We start from the raw sequence: 25,339 nt of genomic DNA, 5'->3' as shown, positions 1-25,339 counted from the left end.
TCCAGAAGGGAAAAGCAAGAAGGAAAAGAGGTCAAAGGAATGGGAGGCATTGGCAAGGATGAGTTTAAATGATGATTTTTGATGGCCCTGCTACCAGGAAGGTCAATGTATTGGGGGAATATGGAGCAGTCAAGGCCCCCGGAGGACTTGAGAGGTTGGAGAACAGGTAGGGGGTGGTAAGGGAAAGAAGGGGTGGTCAGAGAGGAGACACTGTCCCAGAAGATTATGGGGCAGAGGGGGGGCAGACAGGGGTGCTACCAAGATCCAGGTGGGAGACAAAAGTCATTGGGCTAGAAGGAAGGAGTGGGACCAGGGAGTTGGGGTGGTTGGCCCCATGGATATTGATGATGGCAGGACGTGGGCTGCAAAGGTGAAGCCTCTGATGAACGTGAAGGAGTGGCCAGGAAGGCATTTGAGAGATGATGATGATGAGAGGGGGCTCAGGGTGGTTTACCCCAGGACCTCAGAGAAGGCTTTCTCCCAGGAGGGTGGAGGAATAATGGCCTGGAGGTATCAGCATCCCCACACTTCCCTCTCCTGCTATTACAAGTCCAAGGACATGAGTTCATAACCTTCTCTGACCACAGACTTCTGTTCCTGAGGTTGTCCTGGCAGTTTTGTTGGAAGTTGCAAGTTTAAAAATATCTGTGTCAGGTATATGAGCCCCAGTCTTCCTCTGGACCCTAAGGTCCCTTGGATTCCCTTTCTCCCTTTGCAGCCTCACATCTCTCAGGACTGAGGATGGGGCTGAGCAGTCAGGAATGTCATGTTGGGAACCTAGGCAGGGAGCCCCAGCAGAAGGGACAGCTATCACCAGGAGGACAGGGAGGAGGGTGTCCTTGGAAGGGAGGGTGGTTTCATGTGCCCCCAGAGGTGGAGCTGCAGGGAGCTCCAGAGGACACAGTGGGGACAGAGGCCAGAAGGGAGGATTGGTGGGTGGAGAAGAAGCCTAGGGCAGGCAGGGTACCGGAGGGATGGTGGTAGGGGACGGGAGATTGCATCTTCCAAAAAATGGCCACGGAAGTATTTCTGTGCCCACATGTTCTTCTAGAACCTTGTCACTCCTTGCCAAGAGTGCAGATCATTTCCTCTCTCCTTCAATTCCAGTGGGTCTTCACCCTTAAAGTGCAATGGAAGTGACTTCTGAGACTTCCACCTTTCTCTCTTGCTCTGGAGACATTGGCACTTGGACCCAGCCACCATGCTGTGAGGAACCTCAGGCCACACAAGAAGCCGGGTGTAGACAGGCTGAAAGCTGCAAGTTGAGTGTTTGCCAATAGTCAGCGTCAACTGCCAGACCTGTGAGCAAATAAACCTCTAGATGATTCCAGCCCTCAACCATTGAGTCTTCCAGCCTAGGCCCCAGACACTGCGGAGCAGAGATATGCCATCCTGATCCTGTCTCTATCAAGCATCCATGACCATATTTAATGGTTGTTCAATGCCACTAAGTTCTGGGGTAATTTGTTACACGGCACTACTAATGCATACGGTCGGAGAGAGGAAGGAATTACATTTAGCCTGGCTGAGGATAGCTAACTGTGAGGCGTGGTGGAATGAAGCAGCCCCAGCCTTTCGAGAGAAACTTGGCACAAAGCTGCTTCCTAGCCACTGGGGAGGGGAGGCTGTTATCCACCCCCAGCCCACACACCCAGGTGTATGTGTATAGACAAGATCCTGAGTGTATTTCGGCGTGGACAAGGAGCCTGACCTTTTCATCGGCCTCTAGGATAAGACTGAGCCAGAAGTCCATAGTGAGAACTCACCAGATCTTAACAAAATGCATCCTGAGAATCCCAGCTTCAGCCCCATTCAGCCAACATTTAAGATCTAGGGGGCAAATAGGTCACGTCCAGCAATAGGACACCAGTTAAATCAATGGCAGCACCTCTGTTTTATGTGGACATTAAAGATCATGGTTTTGAGGGAAGGGGTGCCTGGGTGGCTCAGTGGATTAAGCATCTGACTTTTGATTTTGGCTCAGGTCATGATCTTAGGGTTGTGAGCCCTCAGTCGGGTTCCACATTTAGTGGGGAGTCTGCTTGAGATTCTCTCTCCCTCTCCCCCTCCCCGACTTTCATATCAGCGCTCTCTCTCTCTCTCTCAAATAAACAAATCTTAAAAGACACCCCTCCCCAAAAAAAAGGTATGGGAAAGATTTCCATGATGAGAAGCTGTGAACAGAGGCAGGGTATTAAGCCGCACCCTGACACGCATTCGTGTGCACTGCATAGTTATAACTGTGTTTATGGCTTGGGTATGGGATTTTGGCTGTCATTGTCTTCTTTAATTTCTCCGTATTTTTCAGATTTTTAAAGTTAAAAGGGAATACTCTTAGAATTAGGAAAACATAGCATTATTTGTCTTAAGAAAGACCTACCGCAGAGCACCTGGGTGGCTCAGTGGTGGAGCATCTCTGCCTTTGGCTCAGGGCGTGATCCCGGGGTCCTGGGATGGGTCCTGCGTTGGGCTCCCTGCATGGAGCCTGCTTCTCCCTCTGCCTGTGTCTCTGCCTCTCTCTGTGTGTCTCTCATGAATGAATGAATAAATAAATAAATAAATAAATAAATAAATAAATAAATAAATAAAATCTTTAATAAAAAAAAAAAAAGGACCCAGCTCTTTGCAATTTAATTTGTGTGTCCTGGAGGTGCCCCAGGGGTCGACGTCTCTCAGAGAAAACTTATCAGGGGACAGTGGTCGGAAGTAGGTCCCGTCCTGCAGTTGTAAGCACAGGGAAAAGCACTTGGAACCCTCTTCCATGGCAGACTTCTGTTCCTGAAGTTGTCTCGGGGGTTTTGCTGGAAGCTGCAAGTTTAAAAATATCTGTATCAGGTGTGTGGGCCCCATGTTCCCCTTTGGATTCTAAGGTCCCTGAGTGCCTCTCCTGCCTTCAACCCCTCACCCCACCCCTCCTGCCTAGGGAGGGGCAGCCAGGGGTGCTATATTAGGAACCAGTGCAGGGAGCTGAAGTCACGTGCTGGCTCTGAGCTCCCTGCGGGGAGGCCTCCCTTCCCCGGCTTCCCCCTCCCCCACCCAGGCCTCTCCTGTGCTAACCTCACGCTGGGGGACCCAGACCTTTTCGTGCAGCCCAGCTCCCAGGGCACCTGCAAGTGGTCGGGACTGCTTTTGCCTGCTCTCCGGGGGGCACTGTATCGTGTGGGATGGGCTGGATGACAGGTGTCTCCCAAACCAAAATGCAGTAGGCACGGCACCCCGCAGGCCTGGCTCTCAGAGCACCACCTCCAAGGGCTGTTCTAGAACAGTCCATCTGGAGAAACTCCTTGTGTGTTGTCAGTCAACAAACACTCCTGAAAACTCACTCCTGATGCTATTGCTGAGCTGGGGCGTTTACGACTGTTTTTTTGTTCCGGTTTTCTTTATTCTCCCAATAACGCTGGGAGGGAAGCACCACCTTGTCATCTGACCCTGGAGGAGGGTCACTGGGGGCCTTGCCCAGTCTTTCTGGCTCCAGGCCACCCCTGCAGCTGCCGGGTGGGTGCGGGCAGGGAGGGCTCCGCAGCTGTGCAGTCCCAGCAACTCAGGCTGGGCCAGTTTCTGGCCTCGTTCTCTGGTGGTCTGTTTGGTTGGATTCAGGCAGCCTTTTGCCCCCAAACCCAGGCACCCCCACCCCCGCCCAGGACAGGTGGCTGGTTTCCCATCTCCTTCCACAACAACCAATGTGTCGCCAGAACTGTTGGCTCAGAAGCGAAGAGGAAAAGGCAAAAATCAGGGACGCCCAGGTGGCTCAGCGGTTGAACATCTGCCTTCAGCCCAGGGCATGATCCTGGGGTCCCAGGGTCGAGTCCCCCATCAGGCTCCCTGCATGGAGCCTGCTTCTCCCTCTGTCTGTGTCTCTGCCTCTCTCTCTGTGTCTCTCATGAATAAATAAATAAAATCTTAAAAAAGAAAAAGGCAAAAATCAGCGTTGCAGGGAAAGGAAATCCTGGACATAAATGAACAAGTTTTCCTACTATGTGCACAGCCTATTTGTAAATACCAAAAGCTCATATGTGATCCTGTGCCAGGGACCTTCCCTGCCAGTACCTTAGTCTCCCTCGCTGTAAAATCAGGCCAGTGCGTGATTTTTGGCATTATTGACATTTTGGGCCAAGTCGTCTCTAGCGGGGTAGGGTGAAGGCGCCGTCCTGCTCGTCGTAGTATGTTCAGGAGCGTCCCTAGCCTCCACGGAGAAGAAAATCACCCCTGCTTGAGAACCACTGGGCTAGTGGCGTCTCCCTTTCAGGGGTGTTGTGAACATCCTCAAAAAGGATTTCCTTCCTTCTTCTTATTCTTCCTTGATCCCTCTCTGCCTCTTTGGGCTTATTTCCTCTTCTAGGATGAGTGCGTCAAATGAGATGATTCCTAAAGTACCGATCACTCCCGCTGGGCATGGTGTCCAGTGATTCTGTGGTTCTTATTTGGGTCAGGGTGCAAGCTCCAGCCTGTTCCTCCAAACCTCGGGAGAAGGGAGCATGGGCCCATTTTGCAGATGGGACATCAGGAGCAGAGAAGAGGCCAGACGTCCCGCTGGAGCTGAAGGAGGGCCCAGGCCACACAGAGGTGGGTGCAGTCCCAGACAAAGTGTCAGGGTCAAGTGGGCACTCCCCGAAAGATTGGCAGTGGCGGAGGCAAAAGAGGGAGGTACTGAAGGACACAGACCAGGGAGCCGAGACCGGCCAGCTGTTCCCCTGACTGTCCTCCCCGCCGCCCTCCCAGACTCGACTACATTTCCCATCTTCCCCAGCTCTTAGAGATGTGACTGCGTTACTGAGTTCTGGCCAACGGCCTACGGGCAGAAGGGAAAGTCGTAACTTCCTGGTCCATTGAAACTCCCCACAAGACCCCCCCCATTCCCAAGATCACCTGCCCTCCGTCTTCTCCCTCAGCCTGCTGGACGTCATGCCAGGGCAACGTCGGAAGCCTATGTTGAAGATGAACGGGCCTCCGCAGCATGAGCCTTGACCTCTGGATGACCGTGTGGAGCACAGCAACCCCCCACCCGCCGCCCCGTTGGGTGGACTTGACATGAGTGAGAGGTAGACTTCTGTTGCCTTGATCCGATCTACGACTAGGGGGTTTTGGTCATGTTGTTGTCCTGCTCTAAGTGATAGAGTGAAGGGAAGAATGGGGGACCCGCTGGGCCGGAGTGGGGCTCACAGGGGCATTTTGGTTAGGGAAGAGGAACACCCACTTTTGTGTCAGTTCTTGTGGATCTAACTGCAAATTCGGGTGGCTGAGTTTTTAGTGGAAAGAAAGTCGTGACCACCTGAGCCCCACGCAGGAGGCCGTAACCCACCCACTAAATTCAGACTGCTGTGGGATTCCACGAGGATGGCTGCAAAGCTTGTGCCCAGCCAGAGGTTCCTGAGGGCTAAGAATAAATAAGCGGGGAAGTTCTGGCACATGGTGCTCGTGATGGGTGGCGTTGGCTCCGGCTGGCAGAGCCATGGGCCCAGAGCTTGGCAGGGGGTCAGTTGGCGGTGGAGGGGGGGCCTGAACTCCCCTGGCCCCAGTACCTGGTGGCTCAGCGCATCTGGGACACGGGTTTCCCCATGTGCCGATCTCAGGTAGGAGGGAAGAAGGGTCCAAAAGCCAGGGCTGGAAGTTCAGCCATGCGGGGAGTGGTTCCTGCAGCCACCAGAGTGGGGACGGGGCACACTCAGCCGCCCTTTGCTGGCACCAGGCTGAGAAAGGCCGTCCTGAGGCTCAGAGTTTAGAGCTTCTAGGTTCCAGGAGGAGCAGCAAAGCCTCCTCGGGGAGGAAAACTCGAGGTCTTGATCCTGGAAGACAGGGGAACGTGTGATTGATCTAGAAGTCCCTTGGACTGCAGCTTGGGCAAAACTAGGGGAGGCCACCGATCATCCCCTCGACGTGCCTCCTCGGAGGGGAGCGCTGACGCATCCCACCAGTGCCCACCTGCCCAGGTGAACGTGCTGGGTTACAGCGGGTGCCCACTGCGACCGGCTGGGCCCTGTGGCAGGGTGTCAACATTGCCCTGATCAGGGGGGTCACCCTGTCCCTCTCTCTGACCCTTACGTCACTCTTCCTTGGCGGCTGGGGGCAGTGGTGGCCGGCTGCTGTGCCCGAGATTAGGTGGCTTGGTCCCATTTGGCCTCTGGTGGGAGCCCCATTCTCCTGTCTCGAGTACCAATCATTTTGGTACTTGACTCTCCTTTATTTCTTAATTATTTCAGAATTTGGAGGGCAAAGGAGGCTGGACGCCTTAGAAACCCAGCCAGGCAGCCTGGGGCCCCCGAGGCTATGGTTCCGTCTGTCTGGCCGCCACCCTGCAGGCTCTGAAGACAGGCCTGGCTTGCTCAGCTGCCCAGATGGGCGCAGTGCACCCGGGGTGGCCAGTCCGTCCGCCAGCCCATCTGTGCAAAGGCACCTCGGCGACACCACCCAGCAGTCTGGAACCAGCCGGCGGTGCCGGGGAGGTGGCTGGTGACCTGGATGAAAGCCAGAGAAACCCACCTTGACCAGCACAGGATCCGCCCTCCCTCTGTCCTCTCCTGAAGGGTCCGCTGGGTCCCCCGGACTCCAAGTGCCCACAGAGACTCGCGGGGAGCTCTACCCATCCCCCCCCCACATCAAGAAGAGAACATTTTAAAAATGTTTTTATTTAATTAAAAAAAAGACAGAACTAACAACCCAAAACCAGTAGTAGGTACAGGATTCACAGGTGCTTAACTGGCGAAACACACAGGGGCTGGCTGGAGAGGGCGGTGGGATGGGAGGGGGCGGGCACAGGCCACCGGGTCCCCCCCCTCGAAGGACGCAAGGTCTCAGACTGACAGGTGGCAGGGAGCCAGTCCGCCCACATCCCCAGGCAGGCCTGGCTGAGAGGGGGTGAGCGGGGGTGGGGGGTGGAGGGGTGCGGGGGGGACCAGGGCCGAGTGAGCGGCCAGGAGCCGGGGGAGCAAAGCTACGAAGACCAGGGGCGCTGAGGTGGTTCTGCTCCTTGCTCTTCTGTCCTTTGTTGCTTCTTTCTGCTCTTTCTTGGTCCCTAGAGCGGGCCCCACATTCTCTGCCTGGGACTGGGCAAGAGGTAGGAATCACTAGAACACGGCTTTCTCCGACGACGTCCAGGGCAGCAGGTGCGGGCGGGTGACCGACGTGGAAGAAAGGGCTCGGCTGCGTCGCTTCGGGAAGGGACAGAAGAGCCTGGGGACCTCGCTGGGCGATGGGTTCCCAGATCTTGCCCCCTTCCTTCGAGCCTGGTGAGACAGTGTCATGGATGGGGTGGGGGGGTGTGGCTGCGGCGGGGGCAGGACGGGCCGGGGTGGCCCGCGGTGGCGCAGGCCACGAGCCCTGACATCCAGCATTCACTGCGGCACATGCTTGGACCAACCACCACACGAAGCCAACCTCGACGGCAGGACGGGGTTTCGAGCAAGCACAGAGGAGCCCCAGCACACCGCGCCTCAGCTGGCCCGTGCTCCGGGGCTGTCGGGTTGGGGGGGGGGGTCCCCGCGGAGATCTCCTCTTGGGGGCAGGGGTGTGGAGGAGGATGGCGATGACCGTGACCCAGATCTGAACTCCTAGGGGTGGGGTCCGCCCCAGGGGGTCGCTGAGCAGGTGGCTGAGGTAAGAATGTGCTTGTCACATCTAAGTATGACAGCTACCGGGACCCCAGACGACCGCTCGAGATGGGATTACCAAGTCTCAAAAAGTAAGAAAGGAGTTGTCTTTAGAAAGCACGTGTTTTTATATAAAAGAAGGGGAGCTCCCGGTTCTGGAAAGGTTTTCTTGGGAACCCACACAGGCTTCCACGTTCTCCGCTTGCTTGGGGAGGGTGCAGGGAGGGGGAGATGGTTGCGCCCCGCAGCCGTGGAACCGCCCCCAGGATCCCCAGCGCGGAGATGTCCCTCTCAGGCCCAGGAGGCGGGGAAGCAGAGCACGGCCACCTCGGCCACCTCGGCCACCTCGTCCCAACTCCCCCGGCTGAGCCCTTGGTCGTCGGGTGGTGGCAAGACAGATCACGATCCTAGGAGTCGGGGAGGGGGGCTGCTGCTGCCTCTTTTAGGGCGAAGAAATGACCGTCACTTGCTCTCCTGGCCTTCACTGGCAATAAACCATGATTCATGACCACTTGGGAAATGGATGTTTGTTCGGAGTTTTTGGTCGCTGTTCACCCTCGGGTCTTCCTTTCTTGTACAGAAGTTCGGGCTCCTGTTGCCAAACACCAGTGGGGGTGGGGGGGGTCTGGCCTTTCCTCTCCCCGAGGAGGGACCGAGCTGCTCCTCGGCTCGGTGGGGAGGGGCACAGCAAGAGGCCATATGGCCACCCATCCTCGGACCTGTGGAATCTTCCAGACTCTCAGATACCGTCAGCATGTTCCGCCCTTTCAGTGGGAGGCAGAAACTTCTCAAAGCGGGTGGGAATGCCGGCAACAGACTCTGGCCTTGGCCTCACACCCAGGCCAGCCAAGGCCTCCCCGCCTCTGCGGATTGTTCCACAGGCCTCGGTCTCCTCGGGTTGAGGGAAGCTGGGCCCAGAACAGCACAAAGGCCAAAGCACCAGTTGGCCACAGGGCTTTCTCCTCAGGATCGCTGTTGTTTCAACAACTGGCCACTGTCAGACAGAGACAGAGAGAGAGAGAGAGAGAGAGAGAGAGAGATGGACAGGAAGGGGGCAAGTTTCGGCTTCCTCGATGCCCGGCTCACGGACACGGAAACCCCAGGTCAGAAGCAGCTGACCAGCGTCCAAGGCTCCCGTGTGCCTGCTGGAAGCCCTCCCAGTGGTCCCGCACCCGGCCGGGGAGGGGGGCCCGAAAGCCCATTCTTCTGGCAAGATTTGTTTCCAAGAGGAGATAATGGCTCAATTTTGTTTTCCCGGGTTGAGCAAGGCCGTGCAGCCTCAGGAGATTTCAGAATCCCGGGGCATCCAACACCTTTTTTGGGGGGCAGATAAAGTCAGCCTTCTGCTTTCCATTCCCGGCTCCCGGGGCTTCCCTCCAAGCCAGCCCAGCCCCTGCCACTTTCTGGAGACCCAGGGAGGGGTTGGGTTTGGCATCAGTCCATGGCTGGTCCATCTTAAGGGTCAGGTGCCCTCCTGTGGGATCCAAACGGCTGTTCTGGGGAGAGGCCGGTGCGAAGAGAAAGGGGCAGCTCACACGGGGGTCGTCCGCCGGTTCAGCATGCTGACGTGCAAGCCTTCCTTCAGGTCCTGCTGGAAGAAGTCATGCACCTGCAGGAAGCTGGCCTCCTGGTCGGGGCTGTAGCTGGCGGCGGTGGTCACCTTCAGGGGCTCCCTGGACAGCGTGTACATGGACAGCTCGCCCATGGGGATGGCCCCGGTGATCTTCAGGCCCACCGGAGACGCTGCCCGCGACGGAGAGGCCTCGGTGGACCTCGAGCTGGACCGCGAGCGTCGTCGCCGGTACCTGTAGCTCGGCATCCTGGCGTAGGGAGACGAGGAGGGAGCCTTCAGGAACTCCCGTTTGGTCTTAAATCTCAACTCTTTATTTTTCTCAATGTAAATGTTTACCGCCAGGACACCCACGGTCTCGGCCACGATGAAGGACAGCGCTCCGAAGTAAAAAGACCAACCGTAGTTGTAATGGTTTTTCTTGTCTTCATCGCGCTTGTCGCTGGGGTCACCCGTGTTGCTGGAAATGTAGACGATGATGCCGATGATGTTACTGAGGCCTGAAAGAGAAGCAGAAGAGGGGGCGGGGGGGCGAGGCGGAGGTTAGGCCCCCAGCTGGACAAGCAGAGGAGGGGCTGGTGGCCACACTCCCTTGGATATATTCTGGTGGTGAACTTTTCTTTTAAGTGATTAGTTTGGAATGGGCAATAAAGTCAAAGTTTAGATAAAAGACAAGCACTTTGTTACCCAGTTCCCTTCCTGAAGGCGGCTACTGTTTTTATATCATGGTTATATCCCGTCTCTCTCTCTCCCTCTTCTTCCCTCTCCTTCCTTCCCTCCTTTTTTCTCTCTTTCACACACACATACACACCTATTTTTTCTTTTTTTCTTTTTTTAAAGATTTATTTATTTATGATATACATAGAGAGAGAGAGAGAGAGAGAGGCAGAGACACAGGAGGAGGGAGAAGCAGGGTCCATGCTGGGAGCCCAACGCGGGACTCGATCCCAGGACTCCAGGATCACACCCTGCGCCAAAGGCAGTTGCTAAACCGCTGAGCCACCCAGGGATCCCCTATTTTTTTTTCTTTGCACAATACTCTTCATCCCCTTGCTTCTTCATGGAATAGTCCACCTAGTAGACCTATGTCAGGACACAGGGACCTGTCTGTCTTTCTAAGTGCACGTGGCACCTGCCGTGTGGACATCTGACCAAGCCTCTGCTGTGGACATTCAGGGAGCTCCCAGCCCTCTGCTATGACAAAGTTGTCACGGACACATGGACATCCCTGTGTCCACACCATTGCACATATGCACGAGTACAACTTCAAGACGAATTCCTTGATGTGAAACTGTTGCCTCATTGGGTATGTGCATTTAAAAACCTAAAAATAAGCTTTCAGGATGTTAGATTTATTGCAAAGTTGTGAGGATAGTACAGAGAGTTCCTTTCTACCTCCTTACCCAGTTTCCCCCATGAACATCTTACATTACCGGGTACATTTGTCACAACCAGGAAACCCCCCCATTACGTTACTGCTCACTACCCTCCAGGCTTTCCTTGGATTTCACTGAGGTTTCCACTGGTGTTCTTTTTTCTGTTCCAGGATCCATCCAGGATACCATGTTGTGTTTCATGTTTTGAATTCAGAGTTACTGCCCAAGTGCCTTCCATAGGAGCATAAAATGTCTCAAACAAAATGTTGAAAATGTCTCAACAGCCTATAGTTTGTTACGTGAAACTGCTGGATCTTTGCCAATCTGAGAGGTGAGGTACAGCCACCTGTTGCGGTCTTTATTTGATTTAATCTTTCTAAAAAGTTCATTTATTTATGAGAAAGGCACACAGGGAGAGGCAGAGGGAGAAGCAGGCTCCCCACAGGGAGCCCGATGTGGGACTCGATCCCAGGATCACAACTTGACCCAAAGGCAGAGGCTCAACCACTAAGCCACCCAGGCGTCCCCAATTTAATCTTATTATAAGTGAGGTTACATAGAGCCAAGCTGCCTGGGTTTGAATCCCAGTTCTACCAACTATCAGCTGTGGAAATTACTCAGCTTCCTGTGTCTCAGGACTCTCATGTGCAAAATGGGAATCCCAGTGCTATGTGGGGTAGACGTGAGGATTAAGTGAGCTAATATATACAAAGCACCACAGCACCTGGCACACAGTGAGCATGCTGTACATTCCATTATAACCCATTGGGTTTTATTGTAAAGCGGTGTGTCGTGTGCTCTATGCCCTGCCCACGTCCTTGGTCCATTTGCCAATAGGCAGTGATCCCGGGGTGGATGGTGTGCTTCAGGTTCTCCCAGCCTTTGAACCGTATGCCTCTCCCCAGGCTCTGACCATTTTCCACCTTAAATACTTTATGGACCTAAATCACCTTACTGCTGGGGTTGGAGTGGTCTGGAGCTGGGCTCGATACGTGACCCCTGGCCTGCCACTGCCTTGGCCCATGATCCATAACCCAGGAGTAAACGGGAACAAATGAACATTGCCTTGCTTGTCTGCCAGGATTGCTCCTTGTTGTCACTGCCTCCTCTCCTCTCTGGACCCATGCTTTTAGCTGATCGTCCCTGGGCCCCGGGACTCCGCAGTTCCTCTGGTGACCCAAAGCATCTGGATATGGCTTTGTATGCTTCCTCCTGGGGAAATGGGCAGCTGCAGAGAGCACCTCACTTTGGAGGCTGACAGTGCTGGGTACAGCCTGTGTCTTTGCCACCATGTGACTTCAGGGAAGCCACCCGGGCCTGACTGCTTCCTCAGAATCTGGGATGATGTGGTTGTGCTCATGGAGCATCTGGCACCATGGCCTTAATGTGTGGTAGCTGGTGTTATTGCCTCTCTTCTTTTCCTTCTTTCCCGGGAAAGGAAAGGGGACAGTACTCCAGCTTCATGGCAGGGACTTCTCCAATGGTTTACACCTTCAGAAATCTGGGGGCTCATGGGACACCTGGGTGGCTCAGTGTTGGGCATCTGCCTTTGGCTCAGGTCATGATCCTGGGGTTCTGGGATCGAGTCCCACATCAGGCTCCCTGAAGGGAGCCTGCTTTTCCTTCTGCCTATGTCTCTGCCTCTCTCTGTGTGTCTCTCATGGATAAATAAATAAGATCTTAAAAAAAAAAAAAAGAAATCTGGGAACTCAAAGGAGGAGAGAGAATGGGGTGTGCCCCTGTCCTTCCACCTCTGCTCCTGGAGGGGACAATAAGGAAAGGGATGGGGACCTGGCCAAGAAGGAGACCCTACACTCAGGTTCTCCTTGCCAACACACACATGCACACCTTGCACCCTTGACCACACATACAGCCTCTCAGACACACACACACATATACACATTATTTATTGCCTTGGAAGGATGCAAAAGTGGAAGTGATGGAGAGGAAGGAGCAGAAGAAGCTGGTTGACAGATTTTGAACTTAACTTGACAGATTTTGAACTTCCCTTAACTGCTTTGGCTCTTCTCTCTCACAGAGAAACTGTGAGGAGAGGACAAGATGGGATTGGACACTGTGAGGCCCCTCCACCCCCTCCCCTGTCCCTGCTGCCATCCTCAGAGAAGGAAGCAAGACCACTAATGACCACCAATAACCACCGCCATTATTGGGATCCCCATTGTCATCATCATGGGACCTCCTGACTGTTTTAGGATGCAGAGCCCAGGCCAAGCTAGGGCAGCCCTACTAGACCAGGGTAAGAAAAAAGATGCTTTGAAAGCAAGAACACTGTTAAGGCCTTGCAAGGAGCTATGGTAACAATTTCGGAAAGAATTACTGAACTCAGGGCGCCTGGAAGGCTCAGTTGGTTAAGCATCTGCCTTGGGCTCAGGTCGTGATCCCAAGGTCCTGGGATGGAGCCCTGAGTCTGGCTCCCTGCTCCCTCTGCACCCCCACTCTGGTGCTTGCTCCCTTGCTAGCTCTCTCTCTCTCAAATAAATAAATAAAATCTTAAAAAAAAAAAGAATCACTGAACTTTGTAACAGATCTCAAGCTTATTTACTAGAAGGCCTAAGACATCAGGCGGGTCCTGTTTCTCCTGTCAGGGATCCTTGATGCAAGTTGATCTGAACTCCACAGGTGCTGCCCGGAGCCTCCAGGATGCCACTGGCCAAATTCTGCCCTGGCAGGTGCCCCCTCAAGACTCCTCTGGAGACTCAGGCCAAGAAACCTGGGCTCTTCTCCTGGACTCTGTGTATGCACCTGCCGGCCACTAACCAGCTGTGGGACCCACTTCCGGCCTGGATTTTTTTCCATGTCTGCAGTGGCAAGAAATGTCCTGAAGTGTCTCCATCGAGGTTCAGAGGAGCGACAGTGTGAAGGGGGCAGGGGGTGTGTTACTGTCACCCACAGCTCTGTCGGTTTTCACTGGGTCTCACTCAGTGGGAAGGCTCCCTGCCAGTTCTGTACCCCCTTCACTCTGTCCTCACCTGGTCAGTTCCTTTAGGTCCTGGCTTCCCTGGGTACCTCCCTGGCCCCCTATTCAGCCAGGCTTCCCCGTTCCAGGCTGCGAGGCCCCAGCACCGCGCCTTTGTGGCACTTTGCACACTCGGACTTACTTATTTTTTTGGTCAAGGTGAAATTCACTTAACACAAAGTAACCCTTTAAAGCTCATAATTTAGTGGCATTAATACATCTACAATGTTGCACACTCACCACCGTTACCAAGTTCCAGAATATTTTTCATCATGCCTAAGGGAGACCCCGTGCGGGTCGAGCAGTCGCTCCTCACTCCCTGCTCCAGCCTCCACACGTGGACTTTTGAGATCCATCTCGAATGATGACTTTATGTCTGTCCCGCTCCGTCCCCGCGCTGCCCTGTGCACGCACCGGGATGCACACCCTGTGCGGGGGGAGCAGGGCCGGCGGCTCACCTGCAGCCACAAAGAGGATGCCCGCGCTGAGGACGATGTTGTTCCTGCGGCTGTAGAACCTCCCGGCGCCGATGCAGAGGCCGCCGAGCAGCAACAGGATGGTGCTGAGGATGGGGAAGACGCTGGAGGCGCGCACGATACCTGGCGTGGGCAGGAGACAGAGCAGAGGGCAGTGAGATCGCCTGCCATCCTGGGCACGGCCACGGGGGCCCTTCCCCTGACACTGAACGTTCCCATCCGGCCCTGGGGATCACGGTGGGTTGGGAGCTGACCGGGTGGGGGCAGCTGGACCAGACTGGAGTCACCTCTGCCCATAGCTCATGTAGGCCCTCCCTGGGCGTGGGTCACGCTTCTGCTGGCCCGAAGGCAGGCAAGCTTGGTGGCATCAGGGAGCTACAATGACAGCCAGGAAAACACTGGTTTGCCTTCCATTCAGAGGATACTGCACAGCGCACGGAGCCTTTCACGGACACCATCTCTAAGAAGCCTCTAGAGGGCTGGGAAGTGGTGTCCACAAGCTTCAGCTCTGATGGGTAGCTGAGAGCACAGGATTTGGCATCAGGTGGGTCTGGGTCTGCTCTGTGACCTGCTGGTTATGTGGCTTTGGTCAAATCACCTCTCCTGAAAATGAGCTTCCCCATTTGTGGGAAGCAATTCAGAGTAGTGCCGACATCCTCTGGTCGGTTTTGTACGTCTAAGGGGCTTAGCACAGGGCCCGGCCGAAGCACACACGTCCTAAGTGACGGCTTTAATCTCTACCATCTGCATCACTGTCATCACCCCCAGGTGACAGACAGGGGTGCGGAATCACAGGACCTCCTGAGGCCACAGAGGAGGAAGTAGCTGACCAGTGGGACATACGCGGACCTCGCTGTCCGGCAGAGCTGGGTTTGCACACTTGCTCCCCATCGACTAGGGGGATGACCAGGGCAGCTGACTCAGTCCCCTCTTATATAACCTGGGGAGAATCGTCATACCTATCGGTGGGGGTTGCATTATGCCCCACTTCCCGCCCCCGGATGTGACCAAGTCCTAACCACGGGTACCTAGGAATGACTTTTGTTTGGAGAAAAGGTCTTTGCAGATGTGATTTAATTAAGGATCTCAAGAGGACACCATCCTAGGTTAGGGTGAGGATTCCCATCCGGCCCTGGGGATCACGGTGGGTTGGGAGCTGACCGGGTGGGGGCAGCTGGACCAGACTGAAGTGGTGGCTCCCGGCCTGCTGGTTACTCCCTGCAGGACACCAGGTGGCCTGGAGTCACCTCTACCCATAGCTCTGCTCATTGAACCCAAATCCAATGACAAGCACCCTCGTAAGAAGAGGAAGAGTCGCGGGCGGAAGACGAGGCCCACAGGGGAGAAGACAGAGGCAGAGAAGGGAGTGAAGTGGCCCCAGTGGAGGAGAGCCACCAGACTCTGGGGGAGGCAAGGACAGATGCTCCCCCGGGGGCTGTGGAGGGAGTCCAGCCCGGCCAGCCTCGCACTGTGAGAGGGGAAGTTCGCAGTAAATTCCCATTGTTTTAAGCCACCCTGCGTGTGGAATTTGATCATGGTGGCCCTAGGAAAAGAATACACTATGTGCACTTCGTAGGGGTTCAGGTGATGCCGGTCCCTCTTCCTTGGCGTCTGGCTGGGAGGAAGACCAGGAGGAAGGGCAGTGGGGCATCGGGAGGAGCCCCTGGCTCAGCCTCCCTGAAGCGCCCGCAGGTCTCCCAGCTCTGCAGAAATCCTAGCTACGTGGACCTCGGTGGCCCCAGCAGGGGACAGTGAGCCAGGGGAGCCCTCGCAGGCGCCAACCCCTGAGCCGGCTGAGCCAGTTTGTGGCCTCTCAGCCTCTGAAGGCAGCATTTGTCTCCTTTCTTGTAAGGCCACCAGTGTGTGCCCTGCTTCACAGAGGGGGCTTTGTTGGGGGCATTAAATAAAGCTCTTCTCTCCAGCACCTCCTCCTCCTTCCTCCCTTCTCGCAGCCACAGGCCCCGGGAGGTTTCCCGTGGGCTTTGGGAACATGCCTCTGAGCCATGCTGGCCAGAAAACCTGGGATCGGCTCCCCTTAGATGTCCTTGTTCCGCTGACGGGTCGGAGGGGCTGGGGAGAGGAAGCCCAGTGCATCTAAGGTCCCTGAGGTCAGACGTGGCTCAGAGCCACCCACCCTGCCCAGGTAAGTCACGTGAGGACCTGTCCTTTGCCACACGGGCTCATCCCAGAGTTCCGGATGTGCAGATGCCAGCGGGGGCTGCTGTGGACACTGGTGCAGGTCGGTCACGCAGAGCTGAGGCACGAGCAGGGCTGAGGTCCAGCCCATGCCTCCTGGCCAGATCAAGCCCCGGCGAGAACCTGTGTCTGTCTAGAGGATGGGCGTCTCCTTCTAACGTACCCTCAGGCACACCATGGCCTCCCAGCGGCCCTGACACCAGCACTGAGGGGCTTAGTGCAGAAATTAGCTACCTAATGGGAAGTGCAGAACCTGGGGAAGAGGCACCAGACACGGGGCAGGGGGGACGGGATTTCTGGGGCCAGAGAGGCTGGTGGAAAAGACATGGCGGGTAGGGTGTGGGCCGGTGACCCCTCGAGCCCCACACCTGCCTGTGGATCCACAGACCAGTGGAGGGGGGCACTTCAGAGCCCCAAGGCTGGAGGGAATCCCTGTGACAGTTACGGAACTCAGTGCACAAGCCTGGTTTCTCCAGAAGACTTCAGAATGCGTGACCTGCAGCTTGACCTCATTCTTGAGTTGCCGAAGACAGGGTATGAGAAGCACAGCCCCACAGTATCCCGTGGGATACCCCACGCCTGGACCAGCTGCCACTCCAACAGGCTCTCTCACAGGCAGACACCATGGAACCTTCTGTGACCTTCTCTGACCTACCTGTTCTCCACTGGAATGTCAGCAGCAGGATGCAGAGCTCTGTTTTGGTCACTGCTGTACCCCACATGCCTAATAGGGTGCCTGGCAGGTAGTAGGCCCATTATCACTTTCTGCTACAGGGTGAATAAATGAACTCTCATGGCGCCTTGTCTCACTCTGCTGTGTGTCTACATATTGTCAGGATCACAACAGTGTGGGGACCAGAGGACTGAATACTGGGAATCAGGGGGGATGGCCATGGCGACCATGACCTTGGCCTGTCCCGGGATGTCGCCTGCTTCCTCTGGCTGAAGCTCACAGGTACCTGCACTCTGAGCCTCGTTTCAGGGCCGGTCCTCTGTTTCTGCAGCCCCTGAGTGGAAAAAACCACCTCCCTGTGGGAGAGTTAGGTCTGCCCTCCTCCCCAGTTGCCTCAGCAGCTGGAGCTGCAGGCCCCGAAGCCGTCACCTCTTCTCTTCCTTGGGCATCTCCACGCTCATGAATGAACCCGCTGGTCCCCCCACGGTGCACACACGTGAGGAACCCATTTCCTTCCCAAGTGAGCTTTGGCTGATGTTCGGCCGTCACCATCAATTTGGGAAAATCGCTGCTGGGCCCCCGCGAGCCCCCGTGGCCCCCAACCTCAGGCATCACCGGTGGAGTTTGAGGACCGCAGGAGCCTGACCCTAGACGGGAGAGTGTGCCGCACATCCCAATTTGCCCCTCTTGATCCTTGCTCCAGCTTTCTGATCCTGCCCCGGCCCCTGGGAGGCACAAGCCGTGCAGATGGGAGGAGGGTGCAGGCGGGAGTGTTAGCCCCTCAGCTTCCTCCCTGGGGCTGTGGTGAGGCGGCTTCGTTCCTTCCTAAAAGCCACCGCTCCTGCCAGGCAGTCCTGTCCTCACGGCTTCTCTCTTCCAAGCTCCCAGACCTGCTTTCCTCACCTGCTCATGCCCGGGAGTGAGGGCTCCTTTCACTGCTGGCACTGGTGTCCTCACCATCCAGGCAAGTTTTCTTATACCCTGCCCACACCTTTGTAAACAGTCCTTCACTGGATACCCTTCGGTCACCCCATCTGAGCAAAGCATCTGCTTCCTGCTGGGACCGCAAAGAGCTACATCGTCTGATATCTGGACTGATGGTCATGAGAATAATCCAGAAAGAGATTGCAGGGCTCTGGGGATGAAGAGGGAACGAGGGCAGGGAGGAATAGAGGAAGAGCCAGTGCCGATGTCCATAAAGTAAGTTCAAGAAGGAAATGGGGAAGGGATGGTTTGTCTCTCCATGCCTCACTCCTCACAGCTCCAGGGATGGTCAGTAGGGCAAATCTGCCCTCAGAGCCTCAAGAACCCCCCGGTTGCCCTGAGTAGGACAGAGAATGGCAGTTCTGAGTCAGGGTTGGTTCCCAGGTGAGCCATCCCAGCCGGGCTGAGCAACCAGGGGCTGCCCTGGATGGCTGCTCAGGCTACACACTGTACAATACCAAGGGTGTCATTTATACCATTGTCTATGTAAGTGGTATTCCTTGAGCCGTACGTAGGCTGCGTGGCCCTTTGAGGTGGCCCTATGGACTATCATTTGCTTGCTTCATTTTTGGCCTCCAGAAAGCAGAAAGAAAGGGCAGGCAGGAGGAAGAAGAGGTGAGGGAGGAGGGCTGGGAGGTAGATCTGGCCAAATTTTTTCAGATCCTGGGCCCCGCCAGAGCAGCCCAACACTTCCCCAGGCTCCATGGGAACCACGCGCTGCACTGTTTCACCAGATGACTCAGAACCAAAGTCCTTTCTCTTAGAAAAAATAAAAAAGATCCCTAAGCAGGTGCGGAGTGAATTATGCTCCCCCTGAGGAGGCTGGTATCGATTCTCCATAAATGAAGCCAGACCTGGTCCCCTGGGGGTGATGCTGTGAGCAGCTCTGTGTGCGTCTTAGCTAATGCGAGGGGGAAAGTGGCTTCAAAATCGTGCTGTTCTTCCATTTCCAGGCACCTTCCCCAGCTGCGCCTCCATCCGTCCTCCCAAGGAGGTGTTCACAGGCTGAGGGATGAGGTCCAGATTTAAGGTGTGGGATGGGGTTTGTCCTCGCCCAGTATATGCTGTGACTTCCGATCTGGGGGCCCACCGAACCCAGGGCCGGGGCGGAGGCCGTGGCTCCCCCCGCTGGCGCTGAAAGCCAGTAAGGCCCACCCATCGGAGCCCGCGTCTGCCACCCGCCGTGCCTTCTCCTGCAGACCACCAGTGGGGTGTGTGTTTTTTTTCCAGAATGGAAATGCTGGGTGTGTGTGGGGGGTGGGGTGGCTAGGTCCAGTGCTGGCACGGCAATGTCCTTGGGGTGACATAGCCCCCCAGGGATGCTTGGCCGGGGCAAGCCTATGCCGTTAACCCTCACCCCAGGCCCAGCGGCAGTGATCAGCGACTCTGAAAGTAGCCATGACCAGCAGCCCTGGCGCGAGGGGTGCCCACACCCCCATCTGCTCCGCCTCAGCCTCAGTCTCCCCAGGCATGGGCCTATCCCCCAAGTGAGTCCGCTGGGATCCTCAGCATGTCATGGCAGCGCTGGACAAAAGTCCTTCCTCTGAACTAACAATTCTGAATCAGAAAGGGAGAGAAGGGGCATCCAGAGAACAGCACCCCGTTTACCCGCACCCCTCCCCGCTCCACGTACACCAAGGGAGCGGAAGATTCTTGACACTTACGAAGGAGGTACTCGGAGCTGTCGTGGTCATAATCATTGTCCTCTGGGAAGTGATTGATCCGGAAGCAGTGGCCTTTATAGATTCCTGGAGAGAAAGAGCAAGAGGGAAAGACCGTAAATGCTCGGGGGCTCACGGGCCCATTCACTCGGGACTGGCGCACGGCACGTGTGCAGGCCCCGGGCACGGAGAGAGAACGGCCGGCCCTGGCACCCTGGTCTGGTTGGGACGGGCGCGCCCACAGAGAGGGGGCCCCGAAGGTGACCATCTCACTCGGGGGCCTCGTCTGGGCGTCTGGGCGCCTGTAAAAGCGAGAGGCCCGCCATCAAGAACACGCAGGACGTGCGATCCCCTGTCCGGAGTCATCTTGAAAAACCACAAAGAATTTGCCCCTGGGAACAAATTCCCAGCAAGAGGGGGTCTTCTGGGAGGAAGAGGAAGCTGAGGAAACGCAGGGCTGGGGTCAGAGCCTGGGGAGTGGTGGGAAGGTCGGTGGCTGGACTCAGAAGCACCTGTGTGGGGGGAGGGCCTGGGTCTGGGGCAGGTGAGTCCCGATGAAATCCGCCCCGGTGTCTTCCCTCTCCCTTAAACAGCTCTAAGTCCCTCCTAACGCACACACCGTATCTGCACAGCTGGCAGCCTGATTCCAATCCCCTCACTCAGTGTGACGGAGGGAAGAGAACAGGGAGCCAGAGAAAATTCTGGAAAGGCTGACACCGCCTCCTGCCTGGTTTCCCTTCCCCGCTCTGAGAAGTAGCCTCCACAGAGGGGGAGGCAGGACACCCTGGGTCACTTCATAACCACAGGAGGAGAGGTCAGTCTTTCCTTCCAGAAGCTTCTGACCAGCTCTCCCAGCCCCTGCTGCCCCGCAGTCTGGGAACGCCCAGCACAGAACTGGACGCAGGTGGGGAGCAGGACGCACGGGGTGTCAGGCCCTGCCCTGCCAGCCAAGCCCCTTGTGCCCGGCTCAGCCTCCCCGCTTCTGCAAGGAGCTCTTGACAACACTGCGTGGCTGGGGCTGGGGCGGTTTCCAACTGGGGCCAATTCTTGTTCTGCAGCTGCTGCCAAGCGTCCCGCTGGCCTCCCACAGCCCAGCCTCACCTCTCGGGTGGAGGCACAACGTGAGGCGCCAGGCCTGCGCCAGCCCGGCATCCATCTCTCGGCGCCTCCAAAGGAGAGGGGCCACTGACGAGCTCGGGCCACCCCACTCTTCCACCCGTTTACCCGGTAGCAAGCTCCCAGCTGCCTCCCCAGGCCTTCCGCTCGGCCGGGTTCCTTAGCTGCAGCCTCCGGGAAGCCGGGTGCTGGGTGAAGACCCCCGCTTGCTGAAGGCCCTGGGCCTCGAGGGCCCACTGGTGCGCGGGCCGGGTTTGGTCAGGGAATGAGCAGGACGTGCTCTGACAGCGTTCGCTGTGCCAGGCTAAGCAAGAACAACCCCATGGCCTCATCTGTAGAATGGGAACGGCCACAGGCTCTATCTCCTACGGATGTTGGAGGAATCCCAAGAGGCAACACTTGAAAGGCCCTCAGATGAGTCTTGGCCCCGGTGATGGCTCAGGGAAGGCTCGCTGCCACCAGGCCCAGGAAACACCCACCCCTACCGTGCGGGTCCCTACTCAGCGCCTGGGTCGGTGGAGAAGCAGCAGAAGCTGTGAGTGACAGGAAAGAGCAGGAGGGCGCACTGGTGTCAGGATGGCCAGGAGGTGGGCCCCGTGGGGGCCAGAGTGGGCCAGTCACTCTGAGAACAGGGAGCCAGAGAAAATTCTGGAAAGGCTGAGCCCTCCCCTCACTCTGGGCTCCCACACCCCAGAATCTGGATGTTCATGGGATCACAGACCTAGTGTTTTCCAGGCATGGGTGGGCTAGGTGAAGCTCTCTACCCTTCCTCCCTCCCCACTCACATCTCTTTTGGGCCACATTACGGGCCTAAACAAACTGACCAAGTCACACATGCTGTGGGAATGAGTCAAATAGTAAGGGGGTGACAAGGAAAAAGTAAATAATCTCTCTTCAGATTCGTTTTCCGGAGGCCAACCATGTGTATCTTCCCACATCTTTGTCTGTATGCACACCTACACACATACACGTTTGTGAGGTTCCCCCCATTTTTTAAACATTTTAAAAATTATTTATCTATTTTTAAAACGATTTTATTTATTCATGAGAGATATGGAGAGAGGCAGGGACATAGGCAGAGGGAGAAGCAAGGTTCCCTATGGGGAGCCCGATGTGGGACTCGATCCTGGGACCCCGGGATCATGACCTGAGCCAAAGGCAGATGCTCAACCGCTGAGCCACCCAGGTGCTCCCTCCATCAATTACTTTTTAATTGAACATTTTATTTGCAGGTAATGATACCTTTATGGGCAGCTGTAGGAAATAATACATGTTCCCTCCCCCCAGTTTTCCCTCAATGGTAACATCTTGCAAAATTATAGAATCACAACAGGATGCTGTCACGGCCAAAGTCAAGATATAGAACATTTCCACCAGCTGGAGGACCCTTCCTGTTTTTGAGTCACACCCACGTTCCTCTTGCCTCCTCCTTGACCCTCCTTGACTCAGGGCGACCACTAAGCTGTTCTCCATTTGTGCACAATTGTCATTTCAAGGATGTTCTTTCTATAAATGGAATCATACAGCATATAAGCCTTGGGTTTGGCTCTTTTCACCCAGCATCACTCTCTTAAGATTCATCCACATTATTACGTGTATAAACTGTTTCTTTTTATTGCCCAGGATTACGCCACTGCATGGGGTGTACCATGGTTTGTGACGTCAGATTCTAAGAAGCGATTATGCCTGTGATGTCCAGCTATTTCTGATAATGTTGCTGTGTATGTTCACATACAAGTTTTGGGGTGAATCTAAGTTTGCATTTCTCTGAGATAAATCCCCAGGAGTGCAACTGCTGAGTCATACGATAGGTTAGTTTTATAAGAGATTGATAAACCTGATTTCAAGGAGGCCCATTTTTTGAATGGAATTATACAATGCACTTCAATCCATAACCTGTTTTTTTTTTCATTTAATGGTATGTGCAATACGATGAAAACAGAGAGGGAGACAAACCATAAGAGATGCTGATCTCTAGAAAACAAACTGAGGGTTGTTGGAGGGGAGAGGGGCGGGGAGACGGGGTGACTGGGTGACAGGCATTAAGGAGGGCACGTGATGGAATGAGCACTGGGTGTTCTATGCAACTGATAAATCACTGAGCTCTACCTCTGGAACTAATAAAAAAATAAATAAATACACTTAGAATCTTAAGCAATATGTACAATTATCCTTCCAGGTTAGTACCTATAGATTTAACTAAAAAAAACCCCAAAACCCTTTTGTCTATTTGTAACAAAAAATAAGTTGATACTAATCCAACAGTTGCTAGAACCCCTAGGGAGAAACAGCCTAAAGTCTAGGACAAGAAGGCTTGCTCCGGCACTGATAACGTGAAAGGAAAATATGCATTGGCAGAAATGAGGGAAGAAAAATATTTATATATTCAGTCTGAAAATAAAACTCGGGTTTTGAACTGTTAGCTTGCATATGGATACCTTTGCTCCAAATGCTCCTTCCATATGTTTTGCTAACCTCCACTCTACATTTAGGAGAGAGATTTTATATTTAATGGAAATTGTAAGTAGAGCTCACACTGCCTGACATATCGACTGTATTTGAAAACCCATTGTTCTTAGTGACTGCCTAGCCATCCAGAGTTATGGCTTATCAATTCAACTATACCCAAAAATCCCTTCCTTGGGGCTGTGTGCACACACTGTAGATCCCACCGTGTACAGCTATGCTCAAAGATACATTGAATGCATGCATGCAGTGGTGCACTGACCCCTTTCTCTTTCCTTTCTCCCCTCCTTCCACATCAAGCTCTTACGCACAGATATGCATGGACATTGCTGTGGGCTGGATTATGTCCCCCTGAAAGATGTACTGAAGGCCTAACCCCTGGTACCTGTGAATGTGACTGTATTTAGAACTAGGGTCTTAAAGAGGTCACATTGAATTCAGGTGGGTCCTGAATCCAGCGACTGGTGTCCTTATGCTAAAAGAAAAAAAAAAAAAAAAAAAAGGGAAATGTGGACACAAACACACACAAGCGAGAAGGCCACGTGGAGACAGAAGGAGATACCGCAGTGACGTGTCTACAAACCGAGAGATGCCAAGGGTTGCCCGCAACCACCTAAAGCCAGGGAGAGGCAAGGAAGGATCCTACCAGAGTCTCAGAGGGAGCATGGCCCTGCTGACACCTTGCTTTTGGAGTTTTGGCCTGCACAACTGTGAGGCAAAGCATGTCTGTCGTTCCCAGCCACCCAGTTTGTGACAATGTGTCACGGCGGTCCTAGGAGCTCAGACATGTGTTGTGCTGTGTGTGGGAGAAGATGCCATGGGTGGAGTGCAGCCCTACAGGAAGGAGAAGGTGTCCTGCTCGAGACTGTGTTTTGTCGTCCTGCTCCTCGGTCCACTACAGGAGCCTGGTAGGCAAAGGCTAAAGAGTCAGGTTTCCATCCCCTGTCGTCAGAGTGTGCTGGAAGGAGACTCACGCGGTCTCTCAGGCTCAGGCGTCCAAAGCAACTTTGCAGCCATCTGGCACATGTCCCCATCAAGGCCCTGAATCCTCTCCTGATTATCTCCCATTTTGGTAGCTGCCAGCCACGGGGACCTCATTACCTCCCCAAGGCATTCCATTTTTAAACAGCTCTAACTCTGAAGTTCCCAAGAACTTCAAAAAACTCCATAAAACTCTATCCACGGTGCTACTCATGATCCCTGGGAATAAAAGAATCTCTATCATGCGCGGACCCTTCGAGTCATTGAAGAGAAGAATTGTGTCTGACAGGATGGAAGCAGAAAGCTACTTTTCCAGTTGCCCAGGATTTGCAGGTGAGGCCCAAAGCTGAGGACAAAGGATGGCCTACAGCTGCCGACAGCTGAGACCAGCCCACTCCCCTTGCAGGCCTCATCAACAGGCAGGAAGCCTGACCCCCATCCCCATCAGCCCTAGTCTAAAGAAAGGGGGGCCGTGAAGAAGGCACCATTGTTTTTCGTGCATGGAGAGTGAAAGAGGTTGCTCCCTTCCCCTAGAGTCAAGGATTTGGGTATTTCCCTTAAATGAATGCCTTCTCTAGGTCAAACATCTTCAATTCCTTCAGTCTTTTCTTTATTGATGGTTCCAAGAGACTACTCTAGCCTAGCTCCTTTCTTTGGGTCAGCTTCCAACTCTCAGTGCCCAGAAACACAGCTTCCACCACCAAACCCAATGTTTCAGAGCACAGCGGGGCTGTTCCCTCCTCTCCTCTGGACTCTATGCTTCTGTTAATGGGACCTGGTGTCAACTCCGGCTGTCAGGAGTTTTTCTCAAGAGCTGGCTCACCTTCCCCAACTTGCTTTTGTTGAATGGAGTGTTTATTCCTAGGGACTTCACAGTTATCCCTGTCAAATTTAATTTTGTTAGTGTTGGCCCAAGGCATTTGATAGGGAGAAAATTACTGGCTGACGTGAGAGGTAAGAGAGAAAGCCATTTCCAATCCACTTCACGTCCTCTCTCTCTCCACGAACAGGCTATTTGCCACGTTATCTATTAAGTGATATTTAGGGTGGTTAATTATGAGATGCTGGACAGGCCACATTGCAGGAATACTGAGGCATTCCTGAGGTCACTGGCCTGTGATGACTCGATCCTTCCTGAGGGTCAGGAAACCATTGGTGTGAGAGACTTTGTTCATCACATGGGCCCAGGCGAGTTATTTCGTCTATAAAACTCAGGAACTGGGCCGGAGGGAGCCTCTCCTACTCTAAGACTCGAGGACTATTTTGTGCAGAAAAGATAA

The 25,339-nt window shown here is 54.6% G+C and overlaps 1 protein-coding gene across 1 annotated transcript in view; it reads right to left on the bottom strand.

Moving 5' to 3' along the window:
• Positions 1-6,603: 6,603 nt before the first annotated feature.
• Positions 6,604-25,339, bottom strand: part of CACNG4 (calcium voltage-gated channel auxiliary subunit gamma 4) — a 60,243-nt gene continuing 41,507 nt past the window's right edge. Inside the window, exons 2-4 of the mRNA XM_077853722.1 lie at positions 19,500-19,583; positions 13,965-14,105; positions 6,604-9,653 (exon numbers count right to left, since the gene is read on the bottom strand). Coding sequence (XP_077709848.1) covers positions 9,115-9,653; positions 13,965-14,105; positions 19,500-19,583 — 764 coding nt within the window. The 3' untranslated portion in view covers positions 6,604-9,114. The remainder of the gene's footprint in view (positions 9,654-13,964; positions 14,106-19,499; positions 19,584-25,339) is intronic.

This window comes from Canis aureus, chromosome 16, assembly GCF_053574225.1.
Source record: "Canis aureus isolate CA01 chromosome 16, VMU_Caureus_v.1.0, whole genome shotgun sequence".
In the NCBI taxonomy this organism is placed as follows: domain Eukaryota; kingdom Metazoa; phylum Chordata; class Mammalia; order Carnivora; family Canidae; genus Canis; species Canis aureus.
Note: the sequence above shows the minus strand (reverse complement) of the source record. Positions and strands in the feature narration are given on the sequence as shown.